Source organism: Tachypleus tridentatus, chromosome 11 (genome assembly GCF_004210375.1).
Source record: "Tachypleus tridentatus isolate NWPU-2018 chromosome 11, ASM421037v1, whole genome shotgun sequence".
NCBI lineage: Eukaryota > Metazoa > Arthropoda > Merostomata > Xiphosura > Limulidae > Tachypleus > Tachypleus tridentatus.
In genome coordinates, this window is record NC_134835.1 from 77,235,504 (window position 1) to 77,259,843 (window position 24,340).

General features: G+C 32.0%; 2 protein-coding genes across 6 annotated transcripts in view; one reads left to right on the top strand and one right to left on the bottom strand.

Moving 5' to 3' along the window:
* The window catches only part of LOC143232522 (ubiquitin-associated domain-containing protein 2-like), a 28,577-nt gene extending 20,143 nt beyond the window's left edge, over positions 1-8,434 (bottom strand). The window contains exons 1-3 of one of the 3 annotated variants that reach the window (XM_076468091.1): positions 8,219-8,434; positions 4,911-5,041; positions 2,445-2,564 (exon numbers count right to left, since the gene is read on the bottom strand). In XM_076468091.1, coding sequence (XP_076324206.1) covers positions 2,445-2,564; positions 4,911-5,041; positions 8,219-8,258 — 291 coding nt within the window. In that variant the 5' untranslated portion in view covers positions 8,259-8,434. Of the gene's footprint in view, positions 1-2,444; positions 2,565-4,910; positions 5,042-7,911; positions 8,101-8,218 lie in introns of those variants that run through there. The other 2 variants (XM_076468090.1, XM_076468092.1) reach the window with 2 other exon arrangements.
* A 5,573-nt stretch (positions 8,435-14,007) lies between these two features.
* Positions 14,008-24,340, top strand: part of Oseg2 (intraflagellar transport protein Oseg2) — a 124,257-nt gene continuing 113,924 nt past the window's right edge. The window contains exons 1-4 of one of the 3 annotated variants that reach the window (XM_076468095.1): positions 14,008-14,072; positions 14,455-14,713; positions 15,152-15,295; positions 18,047-18,159. In XM_076468095.1, coding sequence (XP_076324210.1) covers positions 14,675-14,713; positions 15,152-15,295; positions 18,047-18,159 — 296 coding nt within the window. In that variant the 5' untranslated portion in view covers positions 14,008-14,072; positions 14,455-14,674. Of the gene's footprint in view, positions 14,330-14,454; positions 14,714-15,151; positions 15,296-18,046; positions 18,160-24,340 lie in introns of all 3 variants that reach the window. The other 2 variants (XM_076468093.1, XM_076468094.1) reach the window with 2 other exon arrangements.

Genomic DNA, 24,340 nt, shown 5'->3' on the forward strand with positions numbered 1-24,340 from the left:
TTCTTTTGAATAAAACAAAAAACTTCAAAGTATTTTTTGTTGGTTCAAGAAAAACATTTATTTCCCTTTGACCATAACAGTAGCCTTATTTATGCTTTCCTGTTCTTTAAAATTTAACATCAGTTAATTTTAGTTCCAAGAAGCATATATCTATTTTTTATTCACATTTTGCCAGTTGGTGTCAACCTCATCTTATTGCATAATTTCTTAATGCTTTACCTTCTACACCAAAACAAGATCTATAAAAAAAAATTCCTTATTTGTAAATACTAATAGAATGAGCAAGAAAGTCGTCTAAATCTAAACAAAGGCCAGTGTGTGTCACATCATTCTTGATTCTTGAAATAGGATTCTTGCAAAATGCATTTACCCAGAAAGAATAGTTCAATTACTGTCTAGTTATGATTTTAGTGACAGAGATACAAGGAGACAATGACAGGAGGGTGCCATTAAAACTTTATAGGTGTAATGAGAGTTGATGTAATAAGCCTAAAGATGTAGCATGGGAGCAACAAGCCTTGGATCAAGTGCATAAAACTTATCACAGAAGGAAAAATAGGGATTCAATTTTAAACTTAAATCATTTCTGAATTAAGTTATTCTTTGTTCTACCACCAGTATTTGTTATTAAAAATCAACAGATTCTCAATTAAGAAATACTCTCTTTTTTTTTTTTTCAATTTCTTTGTCATTTCATTTTATACTTTCAGTACATAGACTAACAAGTGTTAGGTAATTTATACATTTGTTGCTAAGCAACATAACATAAAAGCCACTGTTGGAATGTAGTTACTGAAATACACTGGCTTCTCTGTGTATTAAAAATTGTTAATCTAACTGAAGTTTACTAATACTTAGTCTATGAATATGCCCCAAATTAATTTTGTGAATGATCTTAATTTTGATTGGTGTGCTAAGGAACTTACCAATGTTTGACTACCTCAACTGCACTTTTCTGCCTCTATGTTCATCAAGCTTGAATTTGCAAAATGTATTTATTTCAGTTAACCTATGAAATAAGGGTGGTAAGTACTTGTTCAGTTATTATTGGTTGGCTCTATGCTAGTTTCCAATAGTTTCAAGTAATTCTCAAGTTTTATTTCAAAAAAGACCACCAACACAATCAGTAATTTTTTAAGCTGTCTAATAATACTAAGTCCATTTCCATTTGTTCCTTCAGTACTGTTATCATTAACCACATCAGAAAGTTAGTGCAAAATGACAACAAATTTTACTTTTTTTCCAAGTATTTTCTATTATCCAAACAGTAACCACTCCCTTGAAACTACATCTTTCCAAGACACTAAGATTTATCTATCCAATCAAATAACTCCTTCTTTCTTTTATTTGAGACTCCTAACAAAGTTAAAACCTTCTAGTCAAGTCATTATAATATTCATTTAACCAAAGCTCTAATCATGCTTAAAACATCAACAGTAATTAACCTTCACAGTTAAAACTTGTTATAAAATGTTTCCCTAACTTTCCTTAACTACTTAATCTCTGTTAACATATCATCTATTGAGAACAAATCCTTATTATAATGTTTCTTTCAAAACTAACTATACTTAGCTAAAACAGCTACATCTCACCAATTACTTTGCAGCTCATCAATGGTAAACCTATTTCCCACATTTTTAAGTCTGTTCAACAGATATAACAAGCTTAAATTTTCATTCAGGAATATCCTTGCTAGTTATTCACTTAATGCTTGCACCCTGCTCAAAACGACCTGCCTACACCTAATCCAAGGTAAAAACTCCTGACAAAAGACTATCCTCAAAACTCTTCTGATATTTACCAATATATCATTAGCTTCAAAGATTCCACTTTTCTGTAAAAAAAAAATTAATATGTCTTCACATACTTCATAAAATATATTTATGTGAATTTTTGCTATTTGCATACTGGTTGTAAGTTAACTTCTACTATGTAAAAAATAATTCTTCATAAAATAATGTCAAGAACATCACAGTCTGTTAATATATATTTTAACAACATAACAGTAATTCAAGATTATTACCCAAGATGCACCTTGAGAATATTTCATCAAGAACATATATACAGTTATAGTTTTGTTAAAATACTTTATGATAATTGGTCCATAATTTTAACCAACACAACTTTAATTCAGTTTAAAATAAAAGCAAAACTTAGATGATTCTGAAGTGTGATAAAATGTGATCCTTCACACAAATTCTAAGCCAAAAAAATTTATGCCAATTGATCCCTTAAATTCATAAAAGTTATCATTCTGTAATGTCTTCTTAGCTGTCAAGAAGACTGCACAATTTCCACTTCTCAAAATGTGAGTTTAAAAATATAACAAAAATTAAACAAATAATGATAAAGCATGATAGTTTAATGCCAAATACTTTAAGATCTTACTTTAAAATAAGTTGATGAAAACCTAGTGCTGAAAAACAAAATGCATGAGCACTTACTGAAAATTTGTGAGAACCATACCGTCGTTCAAAAATTCTGAAATAATAGATCAAGAGAGATCCACAAACTAGATCTTTGGTATCAAGAAAACAAATCTTTGAGGTAATTACACGCCACACCTAAAATAAAAATAAAAAGATAAGAAACATATACATCATATTAACACTTTTCAATTACTTCACATCTGAACTCATGTAAATTTCTAGTTGTGTGACCTCATTCAACATACTGAATCAGATTTGTAAGTACAGCTGAATTTGTGCAGACCTTTTCCTTATTCCAAATTTTCAGTTATGAAATTAATGAATGCATTAAAGTGGCAAAAATGTTTGGAAGAAAAGCACTGTCAAACATGTGATTGTAAACATTTATATAAACATATTATATGCTCTAATTTAGGTAAATGGCAAATCTAAAGTGAATTGGAAATTGTATAGTATTAATTTAGTGTGGCAGCATAGGGAAAGCAACTTTTTCTATTCCAATATACAAACATCTTAATATTAGCATGCTTGAGACAACAAGAGTTAGAAACATTTAAAATCTGCTGGTGATATAATAATGAAGGTGAGATTGTGACATTAAATTCCAGGGATAATTTCCAAACAAACCATTCAGAAGTGTTACTAAGAACTAAACTATGGTACCTTAATGATCTTTAGAGCAAATAAACAATGTCAGTGAATGACTGAGATTGGAACAGCTAAATCAGCAATAATACTTCAAATCTGCAGATGATAAAAAGATACTCAGGATTAATATTATTAAGCAGGTAATGCATATTTCTTTAGAAAGTTTGGTTGAGCTAAGTGACAATATGGAAGATAAGTTTCAATGTAAGAAGTATAAAGTAACTGCAGAAACAATTTTTTTGAAAAAGAAAGTTTTTGGAGATCTCGACAAATGCAACCTGTTAATAAAAATGTCCAATGGTTACTGTAACAGTGTATAAGACCATGGTTAGATCTTATTTAAAATACTATGCATATTAGTATTTTTCATTACTTCAGGAAGATAAAAATACTGGAAAATGTGAATATACTAGAATGATATCAGGAACAAATTACTACATTCAAGAAAAATAGACTACAAACTGAGCTGGTTTAATCTTAAGTATAGAAGATATAAAACCAATTTCAGTCAGGACTGCAGTTTTACCTGTGTGTGGTTTAGTTGAATGGGAGAATGGTTTTAAAATTGAAAGTTGTATAATAGGAAGAAACAAATGTGAACTTAAGAAGTCCAATTTCAGATTTGTCTCTTTTACAAAATATCTCTTTATTGGTGATCTTATGGTGATTCTTTCATCATGCTTACTTTTCTCAGGAATTTTATAATGCTCTTGAACACAATAAACATTTTTGGAAAAAGTCACCTCTGTGGGTTCAATCTAGTTTACCGAAAACTCTCAAATCTGAGTGGAATGCACTTCATTAGATATCAACATTAGGGGCTGCTACTTCCTAGTGCTACTACTGATTGGAACATTCAGTAATTTTACTTACCACAGCAATGTAGTAAAATTAAAATCAAATCCAACCATCACCAAATCCAATTTTAGTATCTTAAACTACAAAGTTTTCAGTAAGACAGTGCAATACAGGCATTTAATTTATTAAAAATGCAAATTAATTTTTGCTATCACCACTATTAAAATTATGCCATTGTAAGTATATACATACAACTTGTAAAACAGTTCACCATAAACTTTTGTTTGTGTTTTTAGCTATTTACAGAATATATGGGAGAATATTAAATTTTGATACTGAATGGGTGCATGGATACTTAGGGATATACCTAAATTAATGTAAATGATTAGTCAAATAGATTTTTGTCACCTTACTTCAATTTCTATTAAATACACAAATCATTTGCTACTGTATTATATTCCAAATATTTAGTTTAGGGTAATATTTATCAAAAACATAAAATTCTACACAGGATCTTAGGTCAGATTTTGTTTACAAAACTTAGCAGCAGGAAAGTTGCACTTTTTGTATAAGAGTAGAGAGACCTTGTACAAACTTTCTCTATCACATAACAGAATTAGACATTTAATTTGGGTATTCAGCACTCTTAAGATTTGGGCCAGTTTTCCTATAGACAATCTGAGTAATGCAATGAAATATTTGGAAATAAGTTGTATATTAAAAGTGACAGGTTTAAAATTTAAAACCCTACATGCAGATTTGCTCTTCAATAAAATTATTTTCTGGTAAGAGATAAACTTCTTAAAGATCTGTCAAAGGATGTGGTACGTACTGTATGAAAAAAACGATTAATTTGTATATGAACGTGGAATATTACATTTAGTTTAGTATTGGTGTTTTAATAAAGAAAAACAAATAATCAATCAATACTTTAGATCAGTGTTTTAAAAATGACTTCTTGTCCATGTCTTTATTAAAACTGATATCTTTCAGGTACAAAGTTATAAAACTGGAAACCTAAAAACAAGAACATACCTCATATTTATCGAAGATATCAGATACATTGTAGACAACAAATTGCTTTATATGTGCTAAAAGTGGAACATTGAGAGCCAATGAGGTTATAAACATACAACCCAACAGTCCTTTTGACACTGGTGCTTTATCTGTACAGAACAAAGGGAAATCAGTCAAAGATTACTGTTATTAACTTACTACGCACATTTAAAAGATGTAATTAACAATATAAATTTCAGAAAAAATTACACACACGTGTATGTACATATACAACTTTTACTCTCCAATTCTTAATGTCCTTTCAATTACTTCTCAGTTATAAGCATAAAAACTCCTGAGAGCTTGTATTATTAAGAAGTTCTGGTAAGATTGTGGCTATTGAATATTAATAATTTTCATAATTAATAGCCTATACAAGCAAATAAGCCTAATTATCAATTACTAAATTTATTATTATTAGTTACTAATTAATAATTAGAAGTGAGCATATGCATTAACAGTTAGTTAAAAAGTGATTATGTAGTAATCAAAATAGTCCATTTTACCCATTTCATAACACATACATTTTAAACTATAGTTTAGTACAAGTACAAACCTGTTATAGTGAATACAGAATAAAAAGGTTACAACAGCATTTCTCAAAGACACACAAACTACAGGAAAATACAAGCAATTATAAATACTACCCGCAGGTAATACACCAAATAAAACTTATTACCATATGAAATTCTGATAAATGTTCTATGAAAAAATTAGGGGCATTGTTATATTAAAATTTAATATTTGTAAGCAAATAAATTATCATACTCTTAACATGTTTAATGTCTTCAACAAACATCTGAGATTGTTATCTGACATATGGATGTGACTTACAACACTTTTAACAAGATACCTTAAAATTAGTTGGAAAAATCACACTTGTGGGAGTTTGAAAAATTATTATTAATTGGATTGAAGGGTGGCTAAGTAACAAAAAGTAGGAAGTTCCTTATTGATGACAAGCAGTGATGTTTAATGGTCAGTGCTTGGACATCTGTTTTTACTTGTATACGTATATATTAGTAATATTCTTACGATCGTAATAAATTAATCAAGTTTACTGATGATAGTTACTCTTGCATATGTTTTGCTATATTGAGGATGATGAGTGGTAAAGAACAGCATGGGTCAACTGTCTGTTAAACTGGACAAATAGTTGGCAAATTTCCTTGAATTTGGATTATCATAATTTTAATCTCATCAAAATGTAATACAAATTCACTTGTGGATAAGTCACTTTAGCCATTGAAGTTGTGTTGTGTTGCTAGTAATAAACCTAATAAAATTTTAGTAATTTTTCTTTTCTTTTTTATGCACACATTGATTATAACTTACAAGTCAAATAGAGGTAATTCTCTTTTTAAATGAACAAGTTAGGGTTCATCTGGAATACTGTGGGTAGCACAGTTTTCATTTTTATCTAAAAATGGATGTTGACTTATAGGAAAGTTTATCTTACGAGTACAAGTTAAGAGAACTTAATTTTTCTGTAGAAAAGATAGATAAAAAAGTAATATTATTGAAATTTATTGGAGAATTGATGGGATAAAAACATTTCAAACTGAACTCTATAAAAATAACCAGAATAAGCCACTACAAGTAAAGACCTGGAAAAACAAGCTAGATGCCAGTTACAACAGTTTAATCTTTATAACATGGTGACAGACTCATGGAATAAATTGTCATTGGTAATAGTACATTCTAGCACTTTACAGAAGCTTAAGTGGAATAACAGATGGTTTTCTTACACATAAAGGGTGCATTTAAAGTTTCACTTTTCTGAGGGGTAGGTATTCAAGAACAGCCTTGAAAAACCAGATGGTTCTTTATCTGCATCTTAAATTTTGTGTGTGAACTTACAATAACTGAATTCATGTCTGACAACAATGTATACACACAAATTTTTAACCACCTGGCTTACAATAACAATCAATACAAAATTTTAAAATTAACTTGGAGTTTGAAATGGCTTTCCTACTTTATTTGATATATATAAAAGCAAATATTAATTGTCATTAAACTAGCATATTTAAATATGCATGTTATTGTTTAATACAGTCTACAGAAATTGAAATGTATGAATTAATACTGTAAAATCAGCTGAAGAATCATCACCCTAGACCTTGATGAAGATTGTTCAGGTGGACAATCTGGAGTGATGATTCTGCAGTTGATTACAACAATAATTGTGTATTTTTCAATATTTTTTATATTATTTTGGCATCCTATGTTAATTTTGTGTAATTAATTGCTGCACATATTAATCTTGTATTTTCTATATACCTATTAATAGAGATGTTTAAACCACAAGATATGCTTTTCTGAATTTTTGTTACCCTAATTAGAGGATTTTCAAGGTTGTCTTTGCATACCCACCCCTAAATTATTCCAAACTGCAACTTCAAATATAATGACTTTCTCTACTGCCAATACCACCTCATTTCATAAGCAATCAATCTGTTAGAAAAATAGAACTGTCTTATCAGTGAAGCTCAGCCTTTCCCAAAATTTAAAGTCAGAAAAAAAAAAAGAGGAAAATACGTTATGAGAATTTAGCCCTACAAGATAACCCTTTCATCTTTGAAATCATCATATTAACCTTCTTTGAACCTTTTCTGTTCTTTAACTTAAAATCCTTTCTTATAATGAGACCAAAAGGTGAAACTAATCAATATTATATTTTCTTTGTTAAGATGAAGATGATGTAAGAAGGTTAAAACATTATTTTGTACTTTATTTTAAAGTGTTAACACCCATACCAGTCATCTTTAGAATACATTTTTACTTCAAATGGGTTTGTCGTAATCATGAAGTAATTAATATTGTAATGCCTAACTCGGGCTTGTATTGACTTAATTATCTCCTTTGACCTGTATTTGTAATCAAAATTATATAAAAGTAAATACTGATTACAACATCAAAACAGGCAACACTGAAACTTAATGCTTGTATCACTCATACTAATGGTAATGATACATACTAGTAATACAATAACTTGATAGTACAAGTAGTAGTAAGCAACTCGTGTAACTAGTAGTACCTATAGACGATTTCTGCCAAGCACAGAACACCTAAATATTAAAACTACGTAAACTACAGTATTACTGTTAATAAGTATTAGTATGATGCAAATCCCGTGCTAGTCTACCGATTCACGAAATAACTATTTAATCACATACATTAAAAACAGATTCTGACAACGGTCATACGTTATATACACAATAGCCATTTATACTATTACTAAATGAGATTGTAGTAGTATTTGTAAATTCTAGTTTTCTACTTACAGAATCCTATAGTACTGTAATGTGATAGAATCGCTGCCATAGTGGTTCCTAATCTTTATTGATTTTTAAACTTTAAACCTTAAAAGTTTAGGTCAGAAGTTAATATTACTAAATATTAAATATTAACTTATTATGAAATACGTAAAATACAAACAAAAACTTTCCATCCCCGTACAAAAGCAAGAACCTTTAATTCACCGAATGTACACAGATAGGAGGAAAACTGTATACAAAGATATATGTAGTAAATAAATAGATACGATAATAATATTTCAATAAATAAGTTGATAAGTATTATTTTTCGTACATAAAAAATCCAGCGGTTTAAAATAAATAATATCCACAACTACTTATTCTAAAATAAGCCCTGTAATATAAAAGCTTAATTACAGTAAAGCTCATGAAGCACAATTTAATTGTTCAAGGTTAATATATTGTGTCAACAAATAAAACATATTAAATAAAATACATAAAATAATAAATAAATTGCCTAGGAGATTTAATTGTTACTGAACTACAATATTTGGACCGGCATGGCTATGTGTATTAAGAAGTTCGACTCGTAATCCGAGGGTCGCGGGTTCGAATCTCGGTCACACCAAACATGCTCGCACTTTCAGCCGTGAGGGCGTTATAACGTGGAATCAATCCCACTATTCGTTGATAAGAGAGTAGCCCAGAAGTTGGCGGTGGGTGGTGATGACAAGCTGCTTCCCTCTAGTCTTTGCTAAATTAGGGACGGCTAGCGCAGATAGCCCTCGAGTAGCTTTGCGCGAAGTTCAAAACAAACAAACTACAATATTTTAGTTTATACGCAGTGGGGATTCACATGACACTAGTGCATTATTTTATGATAAAACCGTAAATAAACACCAAATTAATGTATACTAGCTGATGCTATTTCAACACCTGAGAAAGCTATACGGACCCGTGGAAGATCAAATCTGATCGCTCCCACCGTATAATTTCAAGATTAATGTTAGAATTTGGTAACAATCGGTCTAGTTTCTCGTCAGTTACAAGCGAATACATACAAAAACGCAGACTTTTGTTATATAATGTTTCCGATTTGCTTAGTTCGAACTTGTAGTAATTTCAGGTACAAACGTTATTCCTGACGTGCATCAGATTGTTAAACACGCTAATAACAGTAGATTCACTTCGGAAATAACAAAGGTAATTCTGACTCCGATGATGAGACTTAACAAACAATCTTTCATTCAGAGAAGACAAAATGGAAGTGCGTCATATGTACTCGCACTGACCGAATCATAGTCGAATATGTAGTGGAATGTGCCTAGTTCTACAACTTTAATCGTCACACAATTGATCTCTGTAAAATTACAAGGTGATTTTCAAGTACGACTTTAATTTGACAATGTTCTTGTAGAAAGCAACTAATAAAACATGCCTGAATTCAACAGGAAACTGGTTTTTTTTGTCTAATTTAAAGCATCATGTCGTGTCTTTTTTTCTTTTTTCTCACGGCATTAATCACCTTTAACATCCAAACAATATAAGCTCGAGTAAAAAGTATATTACAGTCCCTAGTCCCTTCAACGAGCCCCCCGTGGCAAAGTGATAAGTCTGTGGCGACTTATTATAGGCGACTATAACACCTGAAGTCTTACCTAGTTGGAAAGTGAATAAATTGTGAATAAAAATTGTTGGAGGAAGTAATACAAAATATTAATCATATTCTAGCTAATAAAGGTGTTCACGAAAGAATAGCAGAAAAACAGAAGCAACTTTGTCATAGGCCTTATTCTTGCTATACTCAGTGCTTTGTGTGAGTTGAAATAAAGTTATTGGTTTCAATGAGCAGTAACATAATGAAGAAAAAACATCTCAAAAACTCCATTAAAATACAAGTTTACAATACAGAACAGGCCTTAACTCATTGCGTGTAAATGCAAAACGTCCATTATAAAAGAACAAATAAGATGTAAGTGTGTTTTTTCTTATAGAAAAGCCTCATCTGACTCTCTGCTGAGCCCACCAAGGGGAATCGAACCGCTGATTTTAGTGTTGTAAATCCGTAAACATACCGCTGTACTAGCGGGGGTCAATAAGATGGAAGAGTAAATGAAAGACAACAGATGTGGAGCAAGCCCGAGAAATGAAGATCGAGATTGATAAAGATAGAACGAAATCAAAAGATATAAAGAAAGAGAAAGTGAGAAGAAGAGAGATTAATTCAGTAAAGCTTCCTAGAATTACAGGATAAAGTCGAGACATATATGTAAGCAATGTGGGATATTTTCTGTTGACAATGTGATTGAAAATACTAAAATAATACCAAATTAAGTTGGCAAAATTATTAAAATAGCAACAAGTGAATGTGTGTCAAAAGATTAAAGGGTTAAAGTTTGATATCAATGCTCCTTTGAAATCCTGTGTAACAAAGAAGACGCTTAACATATTCAGCATCTCAAATTTAAGAGGGTTGCTGCAGATAATCAAAGTTAAACTACACAAAGTCACACACATCAATCACAATAATATCTAATTCACTATATCATCACTTTAGAAAGAGAGTAGATGAAGCAATAACATAAAGACAGAAACTGATCAAGTTATGGATCAATGGGGCCAAGAAATATGTGGAGGAGTTGTGCTTAATGAAAGTAAAAAAAGAATATTAAAGGGGTTCAGGTCAAGACTAGAAAACACATTGACAAATGTATGTTAGGTTCACAAAATATTAAAGCGTAAAACAATGAATGTTTTATAATTAATGAAGAAAAATGTAATGCCTGCCTCCAGAATTAGATAAGCTAGCAACAATAAAATAAACAAGTTTTTGTGAGACAGTATCACAAAATGAACGAATGACAAAATTCAACAAGTAGTTATCTCTTTCTCTCTCTATAAGTATATATATGTGTGTTGCGAATATCAGTGACACTGTATGAATTGGAGAGAATCCTGCGCTAGATAGAGATGGTGTAAGATACTACAAAGTCAAAATTTTCTCCATGGAATAGAAAGCGAAGCTAGATGAAGTAATCAATTTTTCAATGAAAAGAGGATATTTAGAAAGATCTCAAAGGCTGTCCAATTGCTGTGTCGTCAAGCTCTTTATAAGTCCGTTGCACACTGGACGGATATATACTAAGAGCAATGCCAAATTTATGGGTGAAAGGCGTTGAAAGGTAATACATAAAAGATTGTCAATCTGCCAAAGTGGAATAGGAAAGACCAAAAAGATCCATAGTCTCATATGTGGAGACAGTCACACACAGTATTCAACAGAATGTGCAGAGATTACAACATTATGATTTTGGTATATTTGTTCTTGAAGATATTTATGATTGTATGGATATTGACAATTTGGTTATGAACACATAGTACCTGGGAGATTCGGGCACTCTCATGTGATGGATCTTGACTACACTAAACACCAATAAATGTCAGATGAAATTTAGCAATTTAAGATAAGTTATTGCTTACAATAACTGTATCATCAACATATGTATATGGTGTTAATCTGGAGTCTTCGCATGCACTAACCAGGTCATATTGAAAAGTATATAACTCACTGGTTATCCTTATTGTAAGAAATAACTTATCTTAAATTGCTAAATTTCATCTGACATTTATTGGTGTTGAGTGTAGTCAAGATCCATCACATGAGAGTGATATATACTGATAACTTTAGAGTGAAATCGATGAATAGTTTTGCCCTTTTTAAATGCGTTGCAGTACAGAAGATATAACAAAACAGTCTAACCAATATGATGAGGCAACAGTCATTACCAGAATGGTTTATGGAGTGCACTTGTTTGCATCAGTAATAAAGTCATCAATATCCAAGATACAGAAGGTACAAAATGCAGCCAAAAACGTAACAGGAACAGACAAATCAACACCCTGACTTTGACTGGTGTTAGGAATAGCATAAAAAGGCAATAGCATTTAACCTAGTACTATGAGCTTTTATGATGGTTTGAGCAACATTACTACAAGACAACGGATTATAGCCAGCCAGGTCTACTCACACCAACCACAATAATACCTAATCCACTACACATCATTTAAGGAGAATAGACGAAGCAATAGGACACAGACTGAAACTAATCAAGTTATGGATCAATAGGGCCAAGAAATACGTATAGGAGTTGTGTCCAATGGAAAAAATCAAGAGTATAAAATGGGTTTAGGTCACGACTAATCAAAACAGTCAAAGTCATGACAGATACCAAAACTGATTATAGCAACAGATGGCTCAGTCAGGAAAAAACAAGACTGGATGGATAAGTACGTTACACATGTGGAGAGATAGACAACTAATGTTTGAATGGTCAGATAGTATTAACAGGTGAATTCAGTTCATTCAGAACAAAATATGAAGAATATGAGGATACACGCATTTTATTGACCACTAACAGTGAAGATCATGGCAAGATAAAACACTCAACAAACTCTCCTAAACCCTAAATTACAAAATTGGAAACAGTTTATTTTTTCAAACAACTTAGATAAAACCTTTGAGAGTCTTGAATAATCATTTGATGACGACTTTATTCCTTGCCACAGCAGCATGTCTTTCAACAACGAAAGTGAAACATCTAGCTGAAAAGGGACAATTCCTGGGCAACCTGCTTGGTCTAATATTCAACTGATAATGCCAGTGGCATAGCAAGTAGACAGATGGAACATGAAAAAGGTAGAACAGATAACCCTGGTATATTATAAAACAACAGGAAAGAGAGTGGAAACTTGGAAGGGGCTGCAAGGGCTAAATTATATAAAGAGGACAAACGCTATTTAAATTAAATTTGGCTTTGTTTCCTTAAGAATCTTGAGGAAATTAATGGAAGAAGGAGAACCTGTACCAAATGTGGTCCAAATTCTTCAAGTGTAAAATAGTAGAAGTAATAGTATTACATTCATTTATTTACTTCAGGTATCTGATATTAAAAATAAAAAATACTTATTGTAAATAATTTTAAATTATTTATAATAATAAATTATAAAGTAAAAGTGGTTGCTACTGGCTGATTGCTTCCACCTGGGCCCGACATGGCCAAGTGGTTAAGGCACTCTACTCGTAATCAGAGGATCGCAGGTTCGAATCACCGTCACACCAAACAAGCTCGCCCTTTCAGCCTTGGGGGCGTTATATGTTACGGTCAATCCCACTATTCGTTAGTAAAAGAGTTAGTAATGGGTGGTGATGACTTCCCTTTGGATTATCACTGCTAAATTAGGGACCGCTAGCGTAGACAACCCTCGTGTAGCTTTGCGCGAAATTCAAAACAAACCAAACCAATCTACTTGATTTATTAAATATCTTCTTTGTAATATTTTATTTTCAAAAAAACATAACATAATTTTAATTACTTTATTCCAAATAAACATTTATATGAAAAAAAAGGCAACTCAAGACAATACATGGACATTGCCCTGAAAAGGGCTGTAGTACTGTGGGTTACTCTGGTCCTAAACACTATAACTACAACATAGTAGTAGCTAAAATGAAAGTTATGGATGGAGGAAGAGGTATTTTGCACCTGACCCTCCAGGGTATCAAATATTTCCAACATACCCACAAAGAAGAAAGCGAGCGAATCCTGTGGTCATTGGTTTAGAAGTAGAAACGACGCAACACTGTGACTACTCAATTGGAGTGAGGCGAGCCTTTGCTGTCACCGGTGTTCAATTCCGCCAATGTGTTAATAAATAAAACAAATACGCGAATAATCTAGCAGGTTAATAGTTTCGGATATGTATTTATGTGTGTCTGTATGTATGTATATATATATATATTCACAATAATTTATTTATTATTAGTGTATTTTGTGTTAGAGTACGCTTTAGGTGTTGACATTCCATGAGATTTCGTATCTAAGTGAGTGGATTGTACTGTTCTACCACATTGGCTATAGTAAGATGTATCATCGTTGTTGAATGTGATATGTACAAATTATTTTTATTACGTGTAGTAAATTATTACTATTATTATTAATGAGATTGTGGTAGAAAGCGATGAAAGCTATGTTTGAACTTTAAAGCAAGGGAAAAGATATATTACTTTTAGTATTATTATTTACAGTCATCAAAATTGTCAATGTATCAGTATCAGTATTTTCATATTCACTGTAATTTGTAAGTGTAGCTTACAAGTTGTAACTGTAATAGTGTAATTATGACTTATTTAGGGCTATAGTTTTGAATAATAAGGTATTGTATTCGTTCTGCTAAATCATGCACTGGTGTTTTGTAATTTACAGGAAATTAAAACGAGTCTTGTGAAATTGAAAAAAGAAAAAGTGAAGGTTGCATAAAGATGGATTGCAGTGCAGCTGGCAGGCTAATACCATAAACAGAAAAAAGAGGGTTCATTCAACATTTAATCAGTGGAGAAACCTCAGTAGATTGTATTATTACTGTTAATACTAATAGTATTGTTGCTAGTACCTACCTGTGACTGGTTCAAAAGATTGTTTAGCAATGCATCTTAAGTATATGAAAACGCTATTGCCTCCTCAGGTAACATTTCAAAATGATTTTTGTATATGTACTGTCTGTGAAGTGTTTGAAATTATGTTAGCTTAAATATATATATATATATATAGTTATATATACACATATAGTTTTAGAATTAACACACTTAGGAAAAAAAATGACTGAGTTCTAAAACTTTTTAAGATTTCATTCAAAATTACTGTATAAACTAAGTGTAAAGAAATAAATGTTGAACTGAATTTATAAGTATTGCCCTTTATAATTAAGAAAAGCAAAAATTAATAGATTTTAAGAAGTTTCAAAGGAAAAAAAAGTTTGATATTTGATGTTTTTTACTTATAATAATGAATATAAAAAGAAAGTAAAATACAATAAAACTTCATGTATTTCATATTCAGAACCAAACCACAGGTAACATAAGTGAATTACAACAAAAAATTACAAATGTAATTTCCTTTTTAGGATGGTGCTGCCAAGATTACAGCTGTAGCATGGTCTCCTAATAATGCAAAGTTGGCAGTTTGCACAGCTGATAGAGTTGTTTTACTGTTTGATGAAAATGGAGAAAGGCGAGATAAATTTTCAACTAAGCCAATTGATCAAAAAGTATGTGTATGCTGTTGCTTTTATTAAATTGAGTCTTGGACTAGCTGTTACAATATTATTAATTACAGTATTTTTAATTCTTTTTTTATATACTCACTAATGTGGTATAAACTTATCCTCAGATGTAATGTAGGGATTGTGTGTGCCTTTACAAAAGTCCAGATAAAGGTAATTAATAATATCTGAGTCATGCAAAAAAATGTAAACAAAGTACCACCATTACTGGAACAAATTCTACTAATTGTTGCTGGAGTTTCTTGTGTGTTTTACATAGAAAGTAACTAATTGCACCCATTTTTTAATTCTTTACAGTAAATGTTGTAACAGATAAAATATAAAATTATTCAGTATGATGAAATATGTGGACTTCAGCAGTAGCTGATGATCTGTAAAACAGTTGGTAATGTGAGGGTTAACTAATAGATATTATTGTGTAATCCAAAGTGAATTGTAAATAGCTTTCATGGAAATCTAAACGTAAGGCTGTAAAAGTTCCCAAATGTATATTAAATAATTTTCAATTCCACACTTTTTATTTAAAAGTAATTCCTGGACATAGCATTTTATTTATGCCTTAATAAATATTGATTTGGTTTGTTTTGAATTTCGCACAAGGCTACACGAGGGCTATCTGCACTAGCCGTTCCTAATTTAGCAGTGTAAGACTAGAAGGAAGGCAGCTAATCATCACCACCCACTGTCAACTCTTGGGCTACTCAATTTACCAATGAATAATGGGATTGACCATCACATTATAATGCCCCATAGTTGAAAGTTGAAAGGGTGAGCATGTTTGGTGTGATGGGGATTCGAACCTGCAACCCTCGGATTATGAGTTATGTGCCTTAACCACCTGGCCATGTTGAGCCTTTAATGAATATAATCTGGGATGTTGTAAAAAGGGTTTGTCATGTGTGCTTTTAATTGTAAGCACTTCAAAGTTCAGTTGTCTGGTGGCCAGGTAAGATGTATTGCATAAATGTAACTGAACATATGTTCCAGAAAGTAAAACGATTACCCACTTTATTGGTATCTGTATTATTTACAATGTGTAGTCGTGTTGCCAAATTAATATTTATCATACTGGGAAGTGTATCTAGAAGTCTTATTATTTGAGCTACATGTACACTATTTACACAGCCTTCTTATCTCCATAACTAAGAGTGTTTACTTCAAGTTTGATGGAAGGATCAGAGAAATGATGTGTAAAATTTGTGAGCAGTATTTGATATGGTGTAACTTTATAATTGATCAGATGTAAAATGTAAAGTAGTATTCATTTACTAATAAAATAATGTTTTTTGTACTCAATACCATGAGTCGAGATATTATGTGTGTATTTTGGACTATAAGATGTAAGTTATGTAAGATTACTTATATTTTCTATATGTATCAGGTTATCCTTTAAGTAATGTCCAAAAATTTAATACAGAAAGTGCATCATCATTTCTGTATCTGTAGAAGGCTTTACTGACTAAAATATGTAGTAGGATGTGTATAAAAATGTTCAGACAAATAAAAGAAATTAATCCAACTCCACTTTTTCAAATCATTAATCAAATAAACCCTTATGAAGATGGATGTGTCTGAGGAGCACATTAGGCATATAATGCTTTATGAGTTTAAAAAAGGCAACAGTGCAGCAGAAACTACACAAAACATTCAAGGTGTTTATGGTGCAAAGTCTCTCAATGAAAGAAAATGTCGAAGGTGGTTTCAGAAGTTCAGATTAGGTGACTGCAGCTTAAGTGATGTACTACGTTTGGGTTGTCCTGTTGAGTTTAATGATGACTTGTTGCTTGTTGCACTTGATGAAGAGTTTGTTCTAACAGTTGAAGGACTAGCACAGAAGTTTAATTCAACCCATTCAACAGTTCACTGTCATCTGCAACAGCTTGGAAAGGTTCCAAAACTTGGAAAATGGAAACCCCATGATTTGACAGAAGCTAACCTTAGAGCAAGAGTGGACAATTGCACTTCTCTGCACTATCATGAATGTGACTCATCTTTTTTGGACAGGTTAGTGACTGGAGATGAAAAATGGATATATTATAAAAATGTTAAGTGCCACAGACAATGGCTTAGTGCAGGTAAACTGGCTAAAGCACAGCCCAAAATGGACCTCCACCCTAGTCTTGTTAAGTGTTTGGCGGGATATTGTTGGTGTGATCTGCTTTGAGTTGCTGCCACTCAATGTACGATTACATCAGACTTCTATTGTCAACAGTTAGAGCACTTGAATGTTGCAATGAAAGAAAAGAGGCCTGCTTTGATCAATTGTAAAGGTGTTGTGTTACGGCTCCATACAGCAAGGATCATATCAGCAAAGATTGAAGAGCTAGACTGGGAAAAACTTCCACATCCTCCTTATTCTCCAGACCTTGCCCGATCTGATTATCATCTATTCTGAAGTTTGCAGAACTATCTTGATGGAAAAGAGCTTGGAATACGTGAAGATGTCAAAACTACTCTTTCTACCTTATTTTCCTCCAAACCTCAAGAATTTTGTAGAAGTGGCATTCAGAAGCTTGTGAATTGTTGGAAGGAAGTAATTAATAATAATGGAACATAAACTATTGATTAAATAACATTAAAAGTGTTTGAAATCCTTTCGTTTTATGAACCTAAATTTGGACATTCCTTAAGGGATGACCTGATATATGTGAATAATAATCTTGTGCTGTTCAGTATCTTAGACTTTGTTGATAATTATATATGTATATATGTATATATTTATCTATTTATTTACAGTATGGCAAAAAGAGTTATATTGTAAAAGCTGTGGCATTTTCACCTGATTCAACAAAAATAGCTGTGGGACAGACTGACAATATTATTTATGTATACAAGATTGGAGAAGACTGGTAAGATTATGGTAGTCTGTTTAACACTATATTTTGTAAAAAAATTTAATAAAGTTTGGTATCAAATAAAATATATAATTATTTTTGTTTAAATTTTAGATATTTAAATGTAATTGCTCAGTCTGTATCAACACTGTTTTTCCCAGTTCCAGAACAGGGCAATATATCTTTGGAAAATTACATTAAATCACTAGTTTTTGTTGGTAGTTGCACAAAATATTAATGTTAGATATACTATATACTGTATTTTATAGTTTTAAAATCTTGACATTGTGTATAATGGATGACTGGAATAATTTGAAATTAAAATTTGGAATATTGCATATCATATTTAATATTTCAATAGCAATGTTTTACTACTGTACATACAAAAGTTGTACTGATTGTGCTTTAGTTTCTAATTTGTTGTGTTGGTTTTACCAGTTTGGTTTCTGATTATAGCTGGGCTTATTAATTAGTTGATGAAAACATTTAGCATAAATATATTTTAAAGGTAATTTGATCATTTACTTCTTGGCAACTCATTAATGCTGAGACAACTGTGTAATCACTAATTTTATATATTTAAAACATGCTATACTTACTCATTGATCCTTGTAAATGTAACAAAATAATAATCAAATAATGAAAACAATGTTTTTCTATCACTGACAAATATAATAATTTGTTTATTTAAAACATGCAATGATTGCAATTAAAATTAATTAAGTAGCCCATTAGTCAGTTGTAGTTAGTTTATTGATTAAAATAAACATAAGTATAATATGTAATATGTAAGGATTTGAGTCATCAGAATATTTTGTTGTTACCTTCCCTACTCAGTTAACCTAAGTAAGCCCACCTGATGTCTTTTCGTGTTAGAATATTTCTGTAATTTTCAAATATATGTAATTGAACTTTCACTCAGACCATAAACGTTCCTGCAAAACCATTAACTGCTGCTCAAACCACTATATCTACTGTATTATGACTTGAAAATTCCTATGCTTGCTGTATCCAGTTATATTTAAACTTTCTCTGTAGCTGTTTTGAAAGTTGTGTTTCATTAATAAATGACCAAAGCTCCTGATATTGTGTCTTAAAGGGGTAGCAGCAAAGGCTGCTACAAAACCTAAATACAAAAAAAGAAAGGAAATGTTTGAAATCTAAGCAAATGATAATATACTTTCAAAAGGTAATAGCTTTTTAGCAAAATTAGTTATTTTTGAGAATGGGCAAAAAATTCTTAGTAAAAGTAAACTTACAAATGTGTTGTTTACAGATGAAACTCTTCTGGAGCTGTGCAGAAATTAAAATTTGAATTTTATTTATTTTTTCTTAAAAAAAAGATTAAACAGATTATATATCTAAGTTACAACTCTTACAATAGGGTTAAAATTAATTAAAACATTTGTGTCCAAAAAATCATTCTGTGAAAAACTTGAGGAAATCCTGTAATCAGGTACAATAATTTAAAATTAAATTGCTTTGTTAATTATAAACTGTTGCACCCTTTGGTAGGCTTTTCCTCCAGGTTTGCAGATGACCAAGGTGGACATCTTGGATTCTTATATCCATTTCTTATTCTCATTTCCCATAAGCTCAGCTGCTATCTTTGGTTTGTCCAAAACAGTGTTGTGTTTCAGTTTTGCCTCAGCACCATGTGTTTTGTCAGGTAATAAAGGGCTTTGTCCAACTTTTGCATGTTTGAGGTTGCACTTCCACCATTATGTGGATGACTGACTTCTGTTTGCTCCTTTTAAAGAGGATTTTTTTAACACAGTTGTCTGCTCTTGACAGAAGCAGCACCTATGGATTGAATTACTTAGATGGACAAGTCTTTCTTATGCAATATCTTGTCGACTTGGATGTGTTTTTCAACATTTCCCTCATTTAGGTCCAACCTTCTCCACTTCATTTGCACCCAATGCAGGAAGGAAGGAAGAAGAAAAAAGGCATGGAGAACTGAAGTATCTTTTAGAGAATTGGGTTTCCATGGCAGCTCATATCTCCTTAGGTCATGCACATATACATTCTCTTCAGTAGATGTTGCATGACCAAAGGAATCTTGTTTTAGATCCCTTGGACTTCCTAGTTACCATCCATCCTTTCATTCTAAACAATTTATGTTGGTTATTATAAAAAGAATAACACTACAATGTGGGTACTGCTTCCTCCCCCTCACCCAGATTTGAATCAATTCACCTATGCTTCTATCCAAAGGTTGGAATGCATGGGTCAATCAGAAGGTAGCTTCTGGAGTGGGCTCACCTTTAATGATCCTATCATATCAACATCTTGGAGTTTCTGGTGGTACAATGTGCTTTGGATCATTTTCTTCACAGGGGTTGGAAATGTTATTATCCATTCAGACAATTCCACTGTTGTCTTCTATGTCAATCACCAAGGTGACAACTGTTTCTTATTTCCTTTGTTGTTTAATCTCAACTTTGCAGGCCTCACATGATTAATTAAGAAAAAAAACAAACAAAACTGAACAGATGTGGGTTCTTTAGACCATAACATCCAAAATCTTGACCACATTTTGCTGTTTGAAACTAGATGTGGGAAGATGATTGCTCACAAGAAAAAAAAAGAGGATTAAAAATAAAAATAGAAAAGCAGTAAGAAATAATACAATATATTACATCTGTAGGAGTGATAGAAGAACTATCACTGAAGGACAGAGGTTGGGAGTTACATATAGTAGACCCTGTTAGGGCAGTTTCATTTCTATTTTAGAAATTCTAAGACATTTTAATAGTAATTGTGTTCTCACAACTGGCTGCAGACAGTGAAAGGCAGTAGGAGTTGAGACATTGTGGGAGTATACACTCAACTCTTTACCGTTAATTGAGTTTTTGTGCTTGTTGACTAGTGTAACATTAGCATTTGGATTTTGTCTAGTAGATGGGATATTCCTAATGTGTTGTGGAGGTATTACTACAGGTATTATCCACTATGACTTCAAGGTGACAACTAGGACTGACAATGGATTCTCTACTAAAATCTTAATGCATGATTTGCCCCTCCTCATATCTTTTAGTGAAGTACTGGAGAACCCTTGCTTCCAAAGTCCCAAGCTGCTCGGGGAGTTGATATGTATAGCTCTTCTCAGGGTTATGCAATCTCACTAACATGGAACCAAGTAGATACACCCATTATTTAGGAAATAGGGCTTGGGTGTTACATGGTAGTGTAGCACAGGACACCCAAATATGTTGTGAACAGAACCATTCACTCTTGTTTGGGTCAGTCAGATGAATATTGGTTGGCTTTAAGACATGGGATACTTTCCTCTTGGACTTGATTATTGTGGTAAGTATTTCTCCACATAGAGGAGCCTCATATGTATCCCCAGCCACATTACCTACTCAAGCTTGGCTATTTGAATGTGAGATGATGGCTCGTTGAGCAATTTTACATTCTCTCCATGTTAATAACACTTTAGCACAAATAGAAGATTTTTGTCAGACTTTCATGTGCTTCAGATCTTCTCCAAACAATGAGTACCACAATAACATTGAGTACAAACATTTACATCTTAAGATGGATGGGCCTCCCCTCCACTGCACACACTGTAGGCTTTCCTTTCTGATACTAATTTTAAAAGAAGCTCATCTTGGTAATATTTTTCTTTCCACTGTCCCCTTCATAATTTTCAATGTGAGATTCTACCTCTTTGTGGTGTAGAGAGGCAAGTAGCATTCCTGAAGTTAGAATTTTCTTTACCTTTCTTTGCACTACCTCTCACTATTCCTGCTCACTTCTGGTCCATTTAGTTTGTCTCATCATGAATGAACCTATGTTCATATGCTAATGCTCATGTGGGTAAGGAGGATGTGTCATTGGTCTTTCATTGGTGAAGGATATAGTGTAAAGATGATTACATTATAGGCTGCTATGTAGAAGGTGGAGTTGTATTCAAGGGCACACAAGGAAATAGCTCCTTGTGTTGCATAGTGGTGTCTACCTGAAATACATTTTCAAATAAAGAAAATGTTAACTCTGATTAAACTACTTTATTGTCGTTGTGCATCCAGAAACTTGTCATCAAAACATAGTTTATAATTCAAATGATTACATTGTTAAAAAAAACATGAAATCAAAAATGCTAAGTTCCTTGAAAATTCGTGTCAGCCGACTAGTTACATCCACCAAGAACTTGCAACTCCTGGTTATTATTGTTTTTTGGGAGTATCTTTTAATGTAACCAATTAACACTTGCCTTTGGTCAAAAATGTTTGAAGCCATTTGCTATTTAAAGAGCTTAAAAATCAAACATTGTACAATTTTGTTTTAGGAATTTTGAAAGGTGAATTGTAGAAAATGTAGAAAGAGAAACACATTGAAATAAATTAATTGTGCATTTGTTTTGTTTAAATATTGTCAGAATGATAATAGCTTAAAATTTCTATCATATCTGTTGAAATGCATGTATTCTTAATTTTAAAACGTGTGTTCTTGGTTTAAGGACTGTAAAGAACTTTTAACAGCAAGGGTACCAAACTGATGATCTACTGTAAGGCATAGTAGTGATAAAGGCTTTTCATGGTTTGCCTGTGACTCTTAGTGAAAACTGTTACTTGTTGTTGTTGTAAAGTTTCAGAAACTATATTGATGTAATTTTTGACATCAATATTAGTTGATGCTTTAATCTTTTTTTCTTCTTATTGCTTTTAATAAAACCATCTTCTAGTATGCTATGTGTAAAGAGTTATAAATTGGCCCATATGTTTTGTTTTTATGTTTTGGATCTTGTTTGAAAAACAAGTGCTAACAAGTTTTTATTTTTTTATTTTTGATTGTTTGCTTTGGGTTTTATGTACATAAAATATATCTTTCTTTTCTAATGAGTAAGCTTCCTCTCACTAGGTATAACAGCAAATTAAGTTAAATATCTTGTTTTCTTCAACACAACGTATATTACATATGTTTATTTTACTACAAAATTTCTTACCATTAATTTTGTTTAATTTATAATATATACCATTAATTATGTTTGTGTGGGCCCTTGTGAACTAGGGTCCACCTTACCTGCTTCCAGTATTGCTCACCTTTCTTCTATAACAGCTGAACCTATTTCAGAAGGCCCATATTTTCTCAGTTTTATTCTACCTTATCATGGATTGCATTCCAGGTCTATACTGCAGAAGCTGCAAGGCCTATCCTAGTTTTCATCTTTTTTAGAAACTTTTTATCTTCTTCTCTCATTGTTTTATGATGGTCTTTTTGTCTGTCTTTGGAGAATGGGTACTTGCAAGTTTTGCCCTGTATGGGCTTTACTTCTTTTTGCATCAGCTTACCATTAGACAGATTTTCTTCTTAATTTTATGTCCTTTATAGCTCTTTTAATCACATACATTTTTCCCCCTACCTATATTTGCAGCTTCATATTGCTGTAATTACTCTCCTACATGTAATGTTTACCTTCCACTTCCTTTCTTAGGTGTTCCACCTATATTTCAGGATTTTCATAGGTTACTTTTATCCTTCTTCCCTTCATGTCTGGATTTTTGCCATTTTCAGTTCTTTTCCTTCACACATGGCTTCTGTACTTTTGGGATTTTCTTAGGTGGAACACTGCTGTTTGTTTACCATTCATTACTAATAAGGATTTGAGGTCAGATCTTTTTCTCCACTGATTTGTTTTGTTTTAGCTTCTCCTGTGCATTTAGCATCATGTGGGGTATTTCCATGCTGTACTCAATTTTTTTTACTTTGTTTTATTTCATTCTGAGATATTGTCATCTTTATTCCTTCACATGTTCAACAACTTCCTGTCATTTTCCTGTCCTATCTGTGGATCTTTTCCATTCATATTGTATGCTTTATGCTGATTGGGATTTTAGATTGATTGGTCCCTTGGGTCTTCTTCATTTTCATATGTATTCTTGTCTGTCCAGTATATGCTATGGGTTGCTTTAATGCTTTCAAGGCTTCTTTCCATTGAATCCATTTCCCATGGTTTCATTCTCTTATACCTTTGTATGCAATTTTTTCCCCTTCCTTCCTTCCTTATTCAGTGGGTTTGGATTGTGATTTGATTTGCCTTTTAATTTTTGTCTCCTTCTTCTTGTCATCAATTCATGGTGTTTTCACTGTGATCCAGAACCTTTGTTTTTCCCTGCATATGATCCTTGTTGTCTGTTGGAGGCACTTTGTCTATTGAGTGCTGAAACTACACTTCATTCATTCATCT